The sequence below is a fragment of the Nicotiana sylvestris genome, chromosome 4 (assembly GCF_000393655.2).
Source record: "Nicotiana sylvestris chromosome 4, ASM39365v2, whole genome shotgun sequence".
Taxonomy (NCBI): domain Eukaryota; kingdom Viridiplantae; phylum Streptophyta; class Magnoliopsida; order Solanales; family Solanaceae; genus Nicotiana; species Nicotiana sylvestris.
In genome coordinates this window covers 10,889,739-10,909,116 of record NC_091060.1, presented here as the reverse complement: position 1 = coordinate 10,909,116, position 19,378 = coordinate 10,889,739, and the positions used below count along the sequence as shown (strand labels likewise).

Sequence of the window (19,378 nt, the reverse complement as noted above, 5' to 3'; positions counted from 1 at the left end):
TTTAAATTCCAAATTGAATTTATTTCTTGTACCAAAATAATAAAGGGAATTTTACCTTCTATAGTAAAGGTATACACCCTATTTATTATAAATTAAAATTATTTTAAAATATTATTTTCTATAGCTACCTTTTATATTTTTATAGCAAAATAAGTATTTATGATATATACTACCATTGAGGCATGAAATACGCTATTTATGTTTTTCATCTCTCTTAGACAGCTGGACATACATATTTTTAAGGTGATTGTCGTTACTGTATTCATGAATACATGGCGCGTACAGCTGAACTACCCTGATTTTAGGCGCTTTTTATTGCTGTATTCATGAATACAACATCGCGAATACATGCGTGTACCACTGGACTGCCCTGATTTTAGGCGTTTTTTGCTGCTGTATTCATGAATACATGGTGCAAATACATGCGCTTACAGCTGGACTGCCCTGATTTTAGACATTTTTTACTGCTATATTCATGAATACAGTAGCGCGAAAATATGTGAATACATGCGCCTACAGCTGGACTGCCCTGATTTTAGGTGTTTATTGTTGCTGTATTCATGAATACATGTGAATTCATGCGCGTACATCTAGACTACCCTGATTGTTAGGCATTTTTTGCTGATATATTCATGAATAAAACAACGCAAATACAATGAATACACTACTATAACAACTGAATAGTAGCTATAAGAAGTAATTATGTATATGGTAGCTATAGAAAATTAATACCCACTAAACAATTGTGGTTTCTGAAAATTTCTCAATAATAAAACCGAAACAAAGATAAATAGTATTATACTACTTATCTTGTGAATTTATATGTACAACTCTTTTTATCACATATTTTTAGTGTTAGATCAAGGATTTAAACATAGGGGGTTCTGAATTCTACTAAGACAATAAGTTCTAGTCAACAATCAACAATAACTGGGCCAGATAACAAATTTGAAGAGTTTATGAAATTGTGATACAAATGGAATCAAAATACTAGATTTTACAAGGATAATCAGTTAAAAAAAGAAAATTGGAAAAATAATAATTGCAATTAATTTCTTATATATTTAGTATAAAGTCACTATAACCTTTTTATAGTTATTTATAGATTTATCGCTTATCAAAATACAAAAAAAAAAAAAAAAGGCACCATTATAAAGACATACAATGAAAAAATACTTTGATCAACAATCATATGTTCTTCACAAAATATGATGCCTTTGATTCTTAGATGAGAATTTTTTTGATATTTCCATCAAATTCTTATTGATATAGAAGTATCTCTACCAATTTGATCTTGTAATGCCAATATCTCAATAGGAAACTCACAATTACCCACAGATGGATTTTCTGCTGTAATTTCACCTAAACCATCAAAATCACAAGCTTCTACCTTTTGCTTCTCCTTTTGAAAATATGCATTAAAAGCATAAGAAATCTTAGAATCATCACTTAATCCATCACACGAACCTCCTTTTTCCAAACGTGTACAATCTGCTTCTTGACATGCAAAATTATAATATTTATTAACCAAATCTTTATCACTATTGTCCCCATCAAATTTACACCATCTATTTGGCATTGTCACAATACCCTTAGCTTGAGTTGGATAAATATCACGATCTTGTAATGAAAAATCAATCTTGTATTTTGGATTTCCATCTGCTTCGTAAATTCCCCAGTGTCTTTGAAATGCACCAAATATAGCACGAAACTCATTTTCATCTGATAAACTATGGAGAAATACATCTATAGGCCCTGGCCTAAGAGGTGTTCCTTTATTTGATGCTAAAAATTTCAATAAACCCTTGTGAAATCTACGTGCATTTTCAATATTTGCATGTGGATATCCGTCTGTTGGCCAACCAATTTGACCTATCATAATTTTCATATTAGGGTATCCTGCTTTTGTTATTGCCCATGCAACGGTATCAATCATTAACTCCACTGCATTTCTGTACGTGATATTACCATCTTGAATCTTGAACTCGCTCTTATTATCAAAGAACGCGAATTCCATTGGACATTCAAGTATTTCTCTAACCATTTGGATTGGAAACATGTTCAAAAGAAAGGGTGTTCCTGTTTGATTGAAGAACTCTAATGATTCAAGCATTAGGGTTTTTATATCATCGCGAAAATCGGCTTCTGATGGAATTTTTGTAAGCTTTAATACATCCATACCATGGGAAGTTGTTGTTCTTATATACCCTAAACCCATATCATTTAGAGCTCCTCGTACAAGTTTTATCACATTCATCAATTGATAGGTCTTTGCAGTTTCTCTAAAGAACGATCTCGAAAAAGGTTCAGACCCAATAGTTACTTCCCTGAAAAAAAATACAAGAAAAAATAATAAAATCACAAAGATTGCAATAAAAGTTGAGATTTAAAAAAAGAAAAAAGAAAAAAAAGAATGAACAACATACACTATATTTACACCTTTGTTGACAGGTTCCTTGACTCGATCATTTACCCATATATAGGCAAGGTCTTTCCTATTTACCAAATTAAAGGTTTGATGTCCAAGGGTAATAGAGATGCTAATATTAGTAGCAGAAAATATTTCAATAATATCATTGGCTGAAGTCATTAATCTCAATGCTGGAATTTTATTTTGTAAAAGTAAGTCAACAACCATTGATGGAACCAATTGTTGTGATTGTTGCCTGCCCCAAGTGATACCCACAAAGCTATTTACACGAGTTGCCATGAACAAAACCATGAAACACATGCCTATGTTGAGCCTCATATTGCCTTTTCTTTTTGAAAGATTCCGCTTCACGACAATGGTACCTAGAAGCGAAGCCAGGAATTTTAATAACATAATGAGATTTGAATAAATGCAAAGATAATTGAGATTCAATTTTACGATGTAAAAAAAAGTTTGAGTAACTTTTTCCGTTTGCATTAATTTACTTTTACCTTATTTATATAATATAATTTTTCGATGGAACGAAAAGAGATTGAACTGAAACTCCCTATGAAAGTTTGCCCTGGATGATATATACCTGTCTTGTCACAAACTAAGCCTTTTGTGGCTCTCCAAATTAAATTTGAAGATCCCACAGGGGTTTGCTTCTACTTGGATAGATGGAGAGAAAGATATGTTTCCCTCAATAGATTAAGTGATTAGTTTTTTCTTAAAAAATAAATAAAAAGAAAAACCTAACGCCAAAGGTGAATACATACGTCCGCTTATTACGGGCATGCATTAAAGGTTATAAGTTACGCAATATTCAGCTTCACTTGTTTTATATCACAAACTTTAGAGTATGTGCGTTGCCCCTATACTTCATATTAATGAGTATAAACTTTTAAAAATTATACAAATAATATTAACTTATGTAATTGAGTTATAAAATAAAACTAATAAAAGCACAGGCTTTTGAAAATGATAAATATTGATCATATATAGTCATTTTAATACAGAAAAAACCATGTACATCACACAAAAGTATTCTAATGTCTTATCAACTTTGGTATATGAGTTGTGCATTTACATTAGTGGCTTAAATATAACTGAATAATATGTTAACTCGTACTAAAATACATTTTGTAACAATATTATGTTCTTCATGACCTTAAAAAATAAATTCTATTTGCTCAAGTACATAATATAAATTTTATCTTATTCCTTAATGGAACTTAAACTGAAAAATACAAAAAATAAAAGAGACTCCATATTATCAGGTTTAACTATCATACAAAAAATTTAACTGGATGAGGATTGTTTAAACCTAACTACATGTGTTTCAAAAAAATTAATTACCATAAAATTAATATTTATTATTATTATTTAACCAATATGAAGGTATCATAATGTAATATAATTATCAAAATGTATAAAAATCTATTAACATTTCATGTAAATTTCAATGTGCATTTAGATAAATCATTACAACAATATTTGCAATATTTATTTTTATTTGCATATACATTTTTAATTTTTTGAATTATAAAAGCGGATTATAGTTAACTAATTAAAAAGCTATTTATTCATAATATTTAGTGACACTGTACTTAGATTCAACTGGATATTATCTCTCTTAATTTATGAAGAATGTTGCTGAAATATGGTCTTTTTTATTATTTGAATAGATTTATCATGAGAATATTACTATTAATACTGATATTTTTCATGAGTTTCATAATTATATCAATAATTAAAGGTAATCATGAGCTAAAATACATACGAAGTATAAAAGATAACAAAAACCTAAAAGAGGAATTCTTTTTTAAAATTTAAAAACTAATTCTTCCAAAACTAAAATCAAATAAAATGCATAACTTATAGCGTTCTTTTGATTTAAAGTTTTAAATAATAAACATACTCTTTGTTCCTCAAGTGAGTTCCATGTGCTTCAAAAAAATATAATTCATATTATCTCAATATGAAAAGTATGTTAATTTAAATAAGGTAAAACTTTTGTTAATTTTAAAGTCCTAAATATTAATATTTCTTATATATTTTAAATAAGAAAAGATTTCTAGTAAATATTAGTTGATTTTAAACTACTAAATAATAGAAAATTAATTAAAACATTCCTAAATATTAGAAAAATAATTAAATAATTATTCCAAACTATTAGGAAATTAATTTGAATGACTATTTTATTTAGTGTGAACTCTATTTTTAAAGGGTAAAAAAGGTGAACGACATTTCGCTAAGGGTCTTCGTACATTTAATATAGAATAGATGAGTCACCATTTTGTTTAATTATTCAAGAGTTTACAATTTAAACCGACAATATAAGAAAAATTTTACAGTATCAAATCATCCAAAATATTTATCAGAAACGACTTAATGAACAATAGTCATCGCTTCGTCATGACCGTTCTTTATTTTTTGGCATTTTAGGGCTATGAAGCAAGAATTCAGCATGATTCCCAGATTTTCGTGTGTTATAGTCCTCGCCATCTGCATGAATTCGATCGACCGACTCAGAATCGCCTAAAATTTTATGGAACCATAAAAAATGACCTCATGAATAATAGCCATCGTTTCGCCATGACCGTTCCTCTTTTTTGGCATTTTAGCCATAAAACAGGAATTTAGCACGATTCACATATTTTCGTGTGCTATAATTTATGCCATCGGCATGAATTCGGGCGACCGACTTCAAATTGCCTAAGCTTTTGTAGGACCAAAAAAGATGAACTAATGAACAATAGTAATCGTTTGGCCATGACTGTTCCTCATTTTTAGCATTTTAGGGCTATAAAGTAGGAATTCAGCACGATTACCAGATTTTGTGTGCTATAGTCCATGCCATCTGCATGAATTCTTGCGATCGGCTCCGAATCGTCTAAAATTTTGTGAGACCATAAAAAATAACCTAATGAACAATAGTTGTCGCTAAGCCATGATCGTTTCTTATTTTTTGGGGCATTTTAGAGCCATAAAATAGGATTTCAGCATGATTCCCAAATTTTGTGTGCTATAGTTCATGCCATCTGCATGAATTCGGGCGACCGGCTCTAAGTCGCATAAAATTTTGTGGGACCATCAAAAATGACTTCATGAACAATAGCTAACGCTTCGCCATGACAGTTCCTCGTTCTTGGCATTTTAGGGCCATAAAATAGAAATTTACACGATTTTCATATTTTCGTGTGCTGTAGTCCACGCCATCTGTATAAATTCGGGCGACCAACTCTGAATTGCCTAAAATTTTGCGGACCATAAAAAACGACCTAATGAACAATAGTCATCGCTTCTTCATAACATTTTCTCTTTTTGTTTTTGGGTATTTTAGGGCCATAAAATAGGAATTTAAGATGATTTCTAAAATTTCGTGTGCTTTAGTTCACGCTATATGCATGAATTCAGATGACCGGCTCCGAAATGCCTAAAATTTTGCGGGACCATAAAAAATGACCTATTGAACAATAATCATTGTTTCGCCAATACCGTTTCCCATTTTATGGCATTTTAGAGCCATAAATAGGAATTCAGCACGATTCCGAGATTTTCATTTCTATAGTCCACACCATCAGCATGAATTCGGGTGACCGGCTACGGGTCGCCTAAAATTTTGTGGGACTATAACAATAACCTAATAAATAATAATCATCACTTCGCCATGAACGTTCCTCCTTTTTTGGTATTTTAGGGCTATAAAATAGGAAATCAGCATGATTCCCAGATTTTTGTGTACTATAGTCCACGTCATCTACATGAATTCGGGCGACCGAGTCCGAATCGCTTAAAATTTTGCGGGATCATAAAAAATGACCTAATGAACATCGTTTCGCCATGACTTTTTCTCGTTTTTTGCGTTGTAGGACCATAAAATTAGAATTCAACATGATTCCCAGATTTTTGTGTGTTATAGTCCACGCCATCTGCATAAATTCTGGCAACCGACTCCGAATCGCTTAATTTTGCCGGACTATATATAATGACCTAATAAAAATAGTCATTGCTTCGCCATCAACGTTCCTTTTTTTTGGTATTTTAGGGCCATAAAAAAAATTCTGCATGATTCCTAGATTTTCATATGTTATAGTTCATGGCATGTGCTGAATTCGGGGAGACCAGCTCCGAGCCGCATAAAATTTAGTTGGACCATAAAAAATGACCGAATGAACAATAGTAATCACTTCACCATAACATTATTTTTTGTCACGGCCCAAAAATTACCGGTCGTGATGGCACCTAACTCAACCCGCTAGGTAAGCCAACTAATAGAAAAATACAACTCAACTATGATTATAAGATAACAGAGAATAGATAACTGAACATTTACAAACTTATCCAAGAACTGGTAGTACGACTCATGAGCTTCTGAGACTTGAAATTTACAAAGTTGGTACAAATAAATACATGTTCTATTTGAAAGATACATAAACAGAATAGTAAAATGTAAGCTGCCAAGGACAAGAGGCAGCCAAATCCGGAATGCGCGAACATCTTCAGAATCAGCACCCGACATCACCAGCAGCTCAGCTCCAGAAATCTGTATACATCGTACAGAAGTGTAGTATCAGTACAACCGACCCCATGTACTGGTAAGTATTTTGTCTAACTTCGTCAAAGTAGTGACGAGGCTTTTAGTTAAAAGATGCTTATTGTTATAACTTGTACATTAGATTAACAGTAAAAGCACTTCAAAGCATAACAGATAAAAGTACCGTACACAACTCTGCGAGACAGTGAACAATTACTAAAAGGAATCACAGTAGAAGATTTACAATCTTTCCTAATACGAGAAGTATATCTAAGATATTAAGTCAAATGGCACGGCAACACCCTTCGTGCTTCTATCTCTTCCTCACCATATATAAATAATTTAAGTGACAAATCAATTAGCAAGGCAACACCATTCATGCGTTCAACTTATTCTTCCAAATATACGTGTAACAGAACCAACCGGATAACAGAAATTACAAAGTAGGAAATATGCAAGTACAACAATGGACAAGGATACACACGTGGCAACAGTAAAAGACTAAGAAAAGCACGTGAGTAATAACAACCTTTGGAAAACAAAGAATATCAACTTCAATTAACTAGCATATTGGAGGCCTAAGTACAAATATAACAAATAAGATGGAAATATATGATATTTACAAATTGACAAGTAAGGGCATGGATGGATAACATGGTGGAAGGCTTATACTAAAGTGCAACAGAATAGATACAACATGAGTATAATTATAAAAGCAGGAAATAGGCATGATTTTTGCAAGTTAAGCAAATAGAAGGTATGAGCAACGCAACAACAATTGAAATAAAGATCAATGACAGAACAATAGCAACAAGTCACATCAGGTCTATAATTATGACAATAATAGTTCAAGGTAAAGACATGAATGTATACACGAAAAACTGATATCAAACATAATGCATGCCCCTCATCCTCGCCTGCACGCACACATCGTGCCATGACCTCACAATAATACGCAATCATAACAATATAAATGAAATGGCACGGCATCACCCTTCGTGCTTTTACTCTCAAATGATATGGCACGGCATCACCCTTCGTGCTTTTACTCTCAATAATGGTACGACATCACCCTTCGTGCTTTATACTCTTCCTCACATGATAATGAATATAAAATGGCACGGCATCACCCTTCGTGCTTTACACTCTTCCTCACATGATAATGAATATAAAATGGCACGACATCACCCTTTGTGCTTTACTCTCTTCCTTACCAAGCATAGGAATATCAATAAAATGGCAAGGCAGGAAGTATAAATAACATTGAGGAGAGTGTTCAAACGAATATTCCACACAAATTCTCAATCATTGCTTTCCAAGCCAACAATGATTCAATGAACCCTCAAGGGACATATAATTCAAGTACTTCCACAAATCTCACAATTTATCAGCAACACAAGTATGGAATCTAGCATCTCAAAATATCGGTTGTAGCAATGTAGAAATGATTTCGCATAGAGATGACCGAATTAGACACATCAATGTATTCTCAGAATTTTTGTTAGGTTTGATCAAGTTATAATAAGCTAAGTCTTGATTTTTATCATCTAATATTATGTTCTTAGCATTTAAGAGTCAAGTAAGGCATGAAGCAGGAATGTCACGAAATTCTACAAACACAAATGTAACATAATCCATCCCTCCCCCCTCCCCCCGAGTATGATTAACCCTTGCACATACATATATGCTCATCACCTCATATATGTATTACCCCCGCATGTAGCAAACAATAACAAATAGGAGGAAAAACTCGCTCAAAAAAGTTAGACAAAATACTTACCTCAATTCTGCTAACTCAACACTCAAATTTAGCTTTTCCTTTACAAATTCACCTCCGCTCAATGTGACGAACCGGCCGGTCGTCTTAAGAATTTATACCCCAATCCCCTATTAACTGCTTTCCCCCAAGTTTATTTATGCTAATGTGATTTGCTGGGATGTTTGGTTTTGAGTTTCAGAGAGTTTTGGGATACTTAGTCCCTAAATGAGAGCTTAGGTATTGGAAAGTTGACCGTAGTTGGAACAGTGTGAAGACGGCCTCAGAATGGAAATCCAACAATGTTTTCGCTAGCCCCATTGGGTGATTTTGGGGTTAAGAGCATGTTCAGATTGTGTTTTGGAGGTTCGTAGCTAAATTAGGCTTAAAATTTCGAAAGTTGAATTTTAGAAGTTTCCGGTTCGATAGTGAGATTTTGATCACAGGCTCGGAATAGAATTCCGAGAGTTGCAGTAGTTCTGTTATGCATTTTGGATATATGTGCAAAATTTCAGGTCATTCGGACGTGGTTTGGTTGAGTTTTTTATCGAAAGTGTATTTTTGAGAATTTTGGAGTTCTTAGGCTTAAATCCTTGAGTAATCCGAGGTTTTGATGTTGTTTTCGGTGTTTTAAGGATTGGTACAAGTTTGGATAGTATTTTGTGGCTTGTTAGTGCCTTTGGTTGAGGTCCCGGGGGCCTCGGGATGATTCCGGATGGTTGATGGAAGAATTTTTTAAGTTAAAAGATTGTTGGTTCAGCTGGTACCAGTCATAACCGCACCTGAGTTTGGGTTCCGCAGGTGCGGAGCCGCAGAAGCAGCGTAGAGACCGCAGAAGCGGATTTTTGGCTTTCGTTCAGGTTCCGCAGATGCGGAAGGTTCACCGCAGAGGTGGTTGCGCATCTACGAAATGGTGATCGCAGATACGATTTCTGGGCATTTAATAAAAGTCGCAGATGCAACATGGTTTCTGCAGAAGCGGGACCGCAGATGCGGAAATCGCTGGGCAGAACATATAAATAGTTGCCTTCGCGAATTTGAGGGATTCTTTCACCATTTTCATCTGGGTTTGAATCTTTTGAGGAAGATTTTTGAGGAAAACATAGGGGAATCACTTGGAGGTAACGTCCTTGACTTCATAACTCGTTTTTATGTGATTAAAGACCTAATTAGTGGTGAGAAATTTGGAAAAAATGGGTAATTAGGGCTTGAGTTTAAGAGGCTTTTAATTGAGGATTTGAAGGGTCATTTGGACTCTGATTTCAGTGTTCTTGTTATGTATAGACTTGTGAGAGTACGAGATTTCTAAAAATATAAATTTAACACGATTCCGAGATGTGGGCCTGAGGGGCATTTTGGTCATTTTACTTAATTTCGCGTATTAGCTTAGAATTTAATTGTAGAATCAGTTACTTGAGGTGTTAATTATAATATGCAATTGAATTGAATAGATTTGGGCCATTTGGAGTCGGATACTCGTGGCAAAAGCGTTGTTTCAAGTTGATTTTGAGCCAGTTCGAGGTAAGTGACTTGTCTAACCTTGTGGGGGTACCTTCCCCTTAGGATTGGTATATTTGGTAATTGAAATGCCTTGTACGTGAGGTGACGAGTGCGTACCTGTGCTAATTGTTGGAAATTCGGTTTTCTTAAGTAATTACTAGTATGTTTCCTTTCCTGTTTCTATTTCTTGCACTATTAAGCATATTGTTAGCTTAGGAAAGCATGTCTAAGTGACTTAATTTGCTTTATTTGATTTAACTAGCCTTACTTGAATTATCTGCAGCATGCTAGGCTAGAATCACTTGTTGCCTTAATATGAAATCTTGTCATTTCTGTATATCTTCCTGTTGTTCCTGTGTATTTACTTTAGGACTACGGGTTAGATTCCCGGTAGATCCCTTTGCACATTTACTTTGGGACTACGGGTTAGATTTCTGGTAGATCCCCCTGCATATTTACTTTGGGACTACGGGTTAGATTCACGGTAGATTTCCCTGCACAGTTATATGGAACTACGGGAATGCACCTGGTAGATTCCCCCAGTATTGGGTAATTACATTTGGGACTACGGAACGGGATTCCGGTAGGTCCCCACGCACTATGAGTTGGACTACGGGACGGTATCCCGGGAGATCCTTCATATATATATGATGAACTACGGGACGGTATCCTGGCAGATTCACTAGATATGTAAAGATGGGACTACAGGACGGTATCTTGGGAGATCCCCGATTGTTACTATCGGTGCTGAGCTGTATTTCCTTTCCATGTTGATCTTGTTCTATATAGTTGTTGTTCTGTTCACCCTGTGTTATTTTACTACTGTACTCATTTATATTGTTCTGTTCTATACTGTTAATTTTTGTATTTTATTTAACCTCAGTAGGGTCCTGACATTCCTCGTCACTACCCAATCGAGGTTAGGTTTGGCACTTACTGAGTACGGCTGTAGTGTACTCATGCCCCTTCTGCGCATGTTTTTCATGTGCAGATCCAGGTACCACTAATCAGGCCTACTATCGTTGAGGGAGGCGACTGCTTAGAGACTCTGAGGTACATCTGCTGCGTCCGCAGACCAAGGAGTCCCTTTCTATTCCTGCCTTTAGTATTTAGCGCTTCTTTACTTTTCTGTTCTTTATTAGAAATTCCGGAGTTAGAGCTATGTAGTGTTTCTTTTCTTAGCTTGTGATTCATGGGTTTTAGGGTCTTGGATTTATGTTTGGTGTTGAGAGTTAAACATGGTGTATGCCGAGTGGCACATTTACACATTGTTATTGCTTTATTTCTATTTTTAAATTGTTTTACTTCTGCAAGTTTGGTTATCTTCTGCAAATTTAGGCTTACCTAGTCGTAGAGACTAGGTTCCATCACGATGGTTCGCGGAGGGCGAACCGGGGTCGTGACAAGTTGGTATCAGGGCTCTAGGTTCATAGGAGTTATGGATCACAAGACGGTTTATTAGAGTCCCGCTGATCGGTACAGAGACATCTGTACTTATCTATGAGAGGCTATGTAACTGTTAGGAAAATTCCACTTCATTTGATTTCCTTGTCGTGCGATATTTTGACATCACCATTCTAAACTTCTGTCTTTTATTCTCTCACAGATGGTGAGGACACGTGCTACCCGAAATGATCAGGCACCCGCTCCCCTATTGCAGCTGTCAGAGGCCGGGGCCGGGGTAGAGGCCGAGGACACACACGTAGTGCAGCTAGAGCACCTGCGCGAGCTGCCACCGAGGTACCACCAGCGGATCCAGCCAGAGTCCAGGCACGTGACACACCTACTACTACTACTACCACACCAACACTTCAGGAGACTTTGGCGCAGTTCATGAGCATGTACACCACTTTGGCTCAGGCAGCGTTGTTTCCCCTTGCTGCAACTACTCCCAGGCCAGGGGAGGAGCACAGACTCCCGCCGCCCGCACTCCTGAGCACCGAGTGCATGTTGAGCAGGTCCCTGAGATTATTCTTGTATCGTCTACAATGCCAGCTCAGCCCGAGGACAGGGCAGCTGCTTTTGAGGATGAGCAGTTGAGGCTTGAGAGGTTCAAGAAGTACAAGCCTCTTGTATTTAGTGGTCTAGCATCGGAGGATGCTCTGGGATTTCTTGATGAGTATTACCGCATTCTCCGTACCATGGGTATATCAGGATCGAGCGGGGTTTCTTTCACTACCTTCCAACTTCGAGGAGCCGCCCATGAGTGGTGGCGCACCTATGAGCTAGATAGTCCAGATGAGACTGCTTCATTGACTTGGACTTAGTTTTCAGATCTGTTCCTGAGGGAGTATGTTCCTCAGAGCCTCAGGGACGCATGGCGTGCAGAGTTTGAGCATTTGCGCCAGGGTGCTATGACTGTTTCAGAGTATGATGTCCGTTACACCAATTTGTCTAGGCATACACCAGCCTTGGTTTCTACTGTTCGCGAGAGAGTTTGCCGGTTTATTGAGGGCCTTACTCCCAGCATCAGATCTAGCATGGCTCGTGAGTTGGAGATGGATATTTCTTATTAGCAGGTGGTGAGCATTGCTAGGAGGATTGAGGGTATGCATGTTAGGGAGAAAGAGGAGAGGGAGGCCAAGAGGTCTCGAGAGTCGGGCCATCATTCTGATGCCCATACCCAGCTGCAGGTCGTCATGGTAGGGTTTATATCAGTTGCCCTATTCATTCAACTCTTCCAATAGACAGTGGTATTCCAGCTCCTCCTAGACCTCAGGAGCCTTATTATGTACCACCGATATCTAACGCGCCTCCTACGCGGGGTGCTTTCAGAGGTCAGTCCAGCAGACCTGGCCTGAGCCAGTCACATCCACCACGTCCTCCCAAATCTTGTTTTGAGTGGCGACACATGCCATATGGTGAGGGATTGCCCCAGACTTGGGAAGGGTGCACCTCCACAGACTTCTCAACCACAGTGTGCCCCATTCTCAGGCTATGGTTACAGCTCCAGTTGCTACCCCACCTGCTCAGCCAGCTAGAGGTGGAGGTTGGGGAGGTAGAGGTCGCCCTAGAGGGGGAGGCCAGGCCAGATACTATGCGTTTCCTGCCCGTACCGAGGTTGTTGCCTCCGATTCTATCATTATAGGTATTATATTAGTTTGTCACAGAGATGCATCGGTTCTATTCGATCCAGGATCTACTTACTTTTATGTGTCTTCTTATTTTGCTCCGCATTTGGGTGTTCCCCAAGATTTCTTGAGTTCCCCTGTTTATGTTTCTACTCTAGTGGGAGATTCTCTTGTTGTGGACCACATTTATCGGTCGTGTTTGGTTGCTCTTAGTGGTTTTGAAACCAGAGTCGATCTATTGTTACTTAGCATGGTTGATTTTGATATTATCTTGGGCATGAACTGGTTGTCTCCCCATTATGTTACTCTTGATTGTCATGTCAAAACTGTGACGCTGGCTATGCCAAGTGTACCGCGTGTTAAGTGGAGGGGTACTTTAGATTACGCCCCCTATAGAGTTATTTCTTTTCTTAAAGCTCAGCATATGGTTGAGAAGGGGTGTGACACATATTTAGCTTATGTGAGAGATGTCAGTATTGATACCCTTTCAGTTGATTCAGTTCCAGTAGTATGGGATTTTCTCGATGTGTTTCCAGCTAATTTTCCAAGCATGCCGCCTGATAGAGATATTTATTTTGGCATTGATCTGTTGTCGAGCGTTCATCCCATTTCTTTCCCTCTGTATCGTGTGGATCCTCCTGAGTTGAAAGAGTTGAAAGATCAGTTATAGGAATTGCTTGATAAGGGTTTTATTCGACCCAATGTATCACCTTGGGGTGCTCTTGTCTTGTTTGTGAAGAAAAAGGATGGTTCTATGCGCATGTGTATTGATTATCACTAGTTGAACAAGATTACAGTGAAGAACAGTTATCTTTTGTCTTGTATTGATGATTTGTTGACCAGCTTCAGGGTGCACGGGTATTTTCTAAGATTGATTTGTGCTCAGGTTACCATCAGTTGAAGATTCGGGAGCCAGATATCCCGAAGATTGCTTTCAGGACTCGGCATGGTCATTACGAGTTCCTTGTTATGTCATTTGGGCTGACCAATGCCCCAGCAGCCTTTATCCATTTGATGCATAGTGTGTTTCGGTCGTATCTTGACTCGTTCGTCATTGTCTTTATTGATGATATTCTGGTGTATTCCCGGAGTCAGGAAGATCATGAGCAGCACCAGAGGACTGTTCTTCAGACTCTGAGAGAGAAGAAGTTATATGCTAAATTCTCGAAATGTGAGTTTTGGTTGGATTCAGTGGCATTCCTAGGCCACGTGGTATCGAGTGAGGGTATTCAGGTGGATCCGAAGAAGATAGAGGCCGTGCAGAGTTAGCCCAGACCATCATCAACTACCGAGATCCGCAGTTTCCTTGGTTTGGCTGGCTATTACCGTCGTTTTATGGAGGGGTTTTCATCGATTGCAGCCCCCATGACCAAATTGACCCAGAAGGGTGCTCCGTTTTAGTGGACAGAGGAGTGTGAGGCGAGCTTTCAAAAGCTCATGACAGCTTTGACCACAACCCCAATTTTGATACTGCTTATAGGTTCGGGGTCTTATACGGTCTATTATGATACCTCGGGAGTTGGCCTCGGAGTGGTGTAGATGTAGGACGGTAGGGTGATTGCCTATGTGTCCAGACACTTGAAGATACATGAGAAGAACTACCCTGTTCACGACCTTGAGTTAGCTGCCATTGTTCACGCCCTGAAGATTTGGCGCCATTATTTATACGGGGTTCCCTGTGAGATTTATACTAACCATCGGAGCTTGCAGCATTTGTTCAAGCAAATGGATCTAAATTTGCGCCAGAGGAGGTGGTTGGAGTTGCTAAAGAACTATGATATCACTATTTTGTATCACCCAGGCAAGGCTAATGTGGTGGCCGATGCTTTGAGTCGCTGGGCAGAGAGTTTAGGGAGTTTGGCTTATTTACCAGCATTAGAGAGGCCTATGGCAATGGATATTGAAGCCTTAGCTAGCCAGTTTGTGAGATTGGATCTTTTGGATCCCAGTCGGGTTCTAGCTTGCGTGGTTTCTCGATCTTCTTTATTTGATTGTATCAGGGAGCGATAGTATGATGACCCTTATTTGCTTGTCCTCAAGGACAAGGTTCAACACGGTGATGCTAGGGATATGACTATTGGTGATGATGGGGTATTGAGGATGCAGGGTCGGATTTGTGTACCCAATGTTGAGGGGCTTCGGGAGTTGATTCTGGAGGAGGCATATAGCTCACAGAATTCTATTCATCCGGGTGTCGCGAAGATGTATTAGGATTTGAGGCAGCACTATTGGTGGAGGCGGATAAAGAAAAATATAGTTGGATTCGTAGCTCGGTGTCTCAACTGTCAGCAGATGAAGTATGAGCACCAGAGACCGGGTGGGTTGCTTCAGCAGATAGAGATTTCGGAGTGGAAGTGGGAGCGGATCACCATGGACTTTGTAGTTGGTCTCCCATGGACTTTGAAGAAGTTTGATGCTATTTGGGTATTGTGGATCGGCTGACCAAGTCCTCTCATTTCATTCCTGTGTGTACTACTTATTCTTCGGAGCGGTTGGCGGAGATTTATATCCAGAAGATTGTTCGTCTGCATGGTATTCTAGTTTCCATCATTTCAGATAGAGGTACCCAGTTTACATCACGGTTCTGGAGATCCATTCAGCATGAGTTAGGTACTCGGATAGAGTTGAGTACAACATTTCACCCTCACACGGACGGACAGTCCGAGCACACTATTCAGATTCTTGAGGATATGCTCTGTGCATGTGTGATTGAGTTTGGAGGGTCTTGGGATCAGTTCTTGCCATTGGCGGAGTTTGCTTACAACAACAGCTATCAGTCCAGCATTCAGATGGCACCATATGAGGCTTTATATGGTAGGCGGTGCAGATCTCCGGTGGGTTGGTTTAAGCCGTGTGAGGTCAGACTATTGGGCACAGACTTGGTTCAAGATACTTTGGAGAAGGTTAAGGTGATTCAGGATAGACTCCGTACAGCCCAGTCCAGACAGAAGAGTTACGCAGACCGGAAGGTTTGCGATGTTTCCCATATGGTTGGAGAGCGGGTTCTGCTTCGGGTTTTGCCTATGAAGGGCGTTATGAGGTTCGGGAAGAAAGGGAAGTTGAGTTCGAGGTTTATTGGCCCTTTTGAGATATTGAGGCGTGATGGGGAGGTTGCTTATGAGCTGGCCTTACCTCCCAACTTGGCAAGAGTTCATCCGGTATTTCATGCTTCGATGCACCAGAGGTATCATGGCGACCCGTCGCATGTGTTGGATTTCAGTCCAGTCCAGTTGGACAAGGATCTATCTTATGTTGAGGAGCCAGTGGCAATATTGGACAGGCAGGTTAGAAAATTGAGGTCAAAGAACATTGCATCGGTGAAGGTTCAATGAGGGGCCAGCTGGTCGAGGAGGTGACCTGGGAGACCGAGCAGGATATGTGCAGCTGTTGCCCTCATATTTTCACTACTTCAGGTATGTCTCTATGATCGTTCGAGGACAAATGAATGTTTAAGTGTAGGAGGATGTGACGACCCAGCCGGTCATCTTAAGAATTTATGCCCCGATCACCTATTAACTGCTTTCCCCCAAGTTTATTTCTGCTAATGTGATTTGCCGGGATGTTCGGTTTTGAGTTTCGAAGAGTTTTGGGACACTTAGTCCCTAAATGAGAGCTTAAGTGTTGGAAAGTTGACCGTAGTTGGAACAGTGTGAAGACGGCCTCAGAATGGAAATCCAACAATGTTTTCGCTAGCTCCGTTGGGTGATTTTGGGGTTACGAGCGTGTTCGGATTGTATTTTGGAGGTCCGTAGCTAAATTAGGCTTAAAATGTCGAAAGTTGAATTTTGGAAGTTTCCGGTTCGATAGTGAGATTCTGATCCAAGGGTCGGAATGGAATTCCGAGAGTTGCAATAGTTGTGTTATGTCATTTTGGATATCTGTGCAAAATTTTAGTTCATTCGGACGTGGTTTGGTTGAGTTTTTGAACAAAAGCGTATTTTTGAGAATTTTGGAGTTCTTAGGTTTAAATCCTTGATTAATCCGAGGTTTCGATGTTGTTTTAGGCGTTTTAAGGATTGGTACAAGTTTGTATAGTGTTTTGTGGCTTGTTAGTGTCTTTGGTTGAGGTCCCGGGGGCCTCGGGATGATTTCGGATGGTTGATGGAAGGATTTTTGAAGTTAAAAGATTGCTGGTTCAGCTGATACCTGTCATAACCGCACCTGCGGTTTGGGTTCCGCATGTGCGGAGCCACAGAAGTGGCATAGAGACCGCAAAAGCGGATTTTTGGATTTCCTTCAGGTTCCGTAGATGCGGAAGGTTCACCGCAGATGCGGTTGTGCATCTACAAAATGGTGATCGCAGATGCGGTTTTTGGGCATTTAATGAAAGTCGAAGATGCGAGGTGGTTTCTGCAGAAGCGGGACCGCAGATGCGGAAATCGCTAGGCAGAACATATAAATAGTTGCCTTCGCGAATTTGAGGGATTCTTTCACCATTTTCATCCGGGTTTGAAGCTTTTGAGGGAGATTTTTGAGGAAAACAGAGAGGAATCACTTGGAGGTAACGTCCTTGACTTCATAACTCGTTTTTATGTGATTAAAGACCTAATTAGTGGTGAGAAATTTGGAAAAAATGGGTAATTAGGGCTTGAGTTTAAGAGGCCTTTAAATGAGGATTTGAGGGGTCATTTGGACTCTGATTTCAGTGTTCTTGTTATGTATAGACTCGTGAGAGTACGAGATTTCTAAAAATGTAAATTTCACCCGATTCCGATATGTGGGCTCAAGGGACGTTTTGGTCATTTTACCTAATTTCGCGTATTAGCTTAGAATTTAATTGTAGAATTAGTTACTTGAGGTGTTAATTACAATATGCAATTGAATTGAATAGATTTGGGCCATTTGGAGTTGGATACTCGTGGAAAAAGCGTGGTTTCGAGTTGATTTTAAGCCGGTTCAAGGTAAGTGGCTTGTCTAACCTTGTGTAGGGGACCTTCCCCTTAGGATTGGTATATTTGGTAATTGAAATGCCTTGTACATGAGGTGACGAGTGCGTACTTGTGCTAATTGTTGGAAATCCGGTTTTCTTAAGTAATTACTAGTATGTTTCCTTTCCTGTTTCTATTTCTTGTACTATTAAGCCTATTATTAGCTTAGGAAAGCATGTCTAACTGACTTAATTTGCTTTATTTGATTTAACCTGCCTTACTTGAATTATGTGCAGCATGCTAGGCTAGAATCACTTGTTGCCTTAATATGAAATCTTGCCATTTCTGTATATCTTTCTGTTGTTGTCGTGTATTTACTTTGGGACTACGGGTTAGATTCCCAATAGATCCCCCTGCATATTTAGTTTGGGACTACTTTTTTGATTCCCGGTAGATCCCCCTGCATAGTTATATGGAACTACGGGTATGCACCTGGTAGATTCCCCCAGTACTGGGTATTTACATTTGGGACTACGGAACGAGATTCCGGTAGATCCCCGCGCACTATGAGTTGGACTATGGGACAGTATCCTGGGAGATCCTTCGAATATATATATATATATATATATATATATATATATATATATATATATATATATATATATATATATATATATATATATATGATGAACTACGAGACGGTATCCTGAGAGATCCCCAATTGTTACTATCGGTGTTGAGCTGCATTTCCTTTCCATGTTGACCTTGTTCTATATAGTTGTTGCTGTTTTGTTCACCCTGTGTTATTTTACCAATGTACTCATTTATACTGTTCCGTTCTATACTATTAATTTTTGTATTTTATTTAACCTCAGTAGGGCCCTTACCTTCCTCGTCACTACCCAACCGAGGTTAGGCTTGGCACTTACTGAGTACGACTGTGGTGTACTCATGCCCCTTTTGCGCATGTTTTTCATGTGCAGATCCAGGTGCCGCTAATCAGGCCTACTATCGTTGAGGAAGGCGACTGCTTAGAGACTCCGAGGTACATCTGCCGCGTCTGCAGACCAAGAAGTCCCTTTCTATTCTTGCCTTTAGTATTTAGCCCTTTTGTACTTTTCTGTTCTTTATTACAAATTCCGGAGTTAGAGCTATGTAGTGTTTCTTTTCTTAGCTTGTGATTCATGGGGTTCCGGGTCTTCGATTTATGTTTGGTGTTGAGAGTTAAACATG

At 38.8% G+C, this 19,378-nt stretch overlaps 1 protein-coding gene across 2 annotated transcripts; it reads right to left on the bottom strand.

Moving 5' to 3' along the window:
* Nucleotides 1–1,170: 1,170 nt before the first annotated feature.
* On the bottom strand, nt 1,171–3,120 carry LOC104247641 (glucan endo-1,3-beta-glucosidase 8-like). 2 transcript variants are annotated; one of them, XM_009803704.2, is made up of 3 exons: nt 2,923–3,120; nt 2,427–2,793; nt 1,171–2,327 (listed from the first exon to the last, which is right to left on the bottom strand). In XM_009803704.2, exons 2-3 carry the CDS (start codon nt 2,747–2,749, stop codon nt 1,253–1,255), a joined length of 1,398 nt encoding a protein of 465 aa, XP_009802006.1. In that variant the 5' UTR covers nt 2,750–2,793; nt 2,923–3,120; the 3' UTR covers nt 1,171–1,252. The 2 variants fall into 2 exon arrangements, with proteins under 2 accessions (XP_009802006.1, XP_009802005.1); XM_009803703.2 differs by having other exon boundaries at nt 3,009–3,120.
* Nucleotides 3,121–19,378: the final 16,258 nt, after the last annotated feature.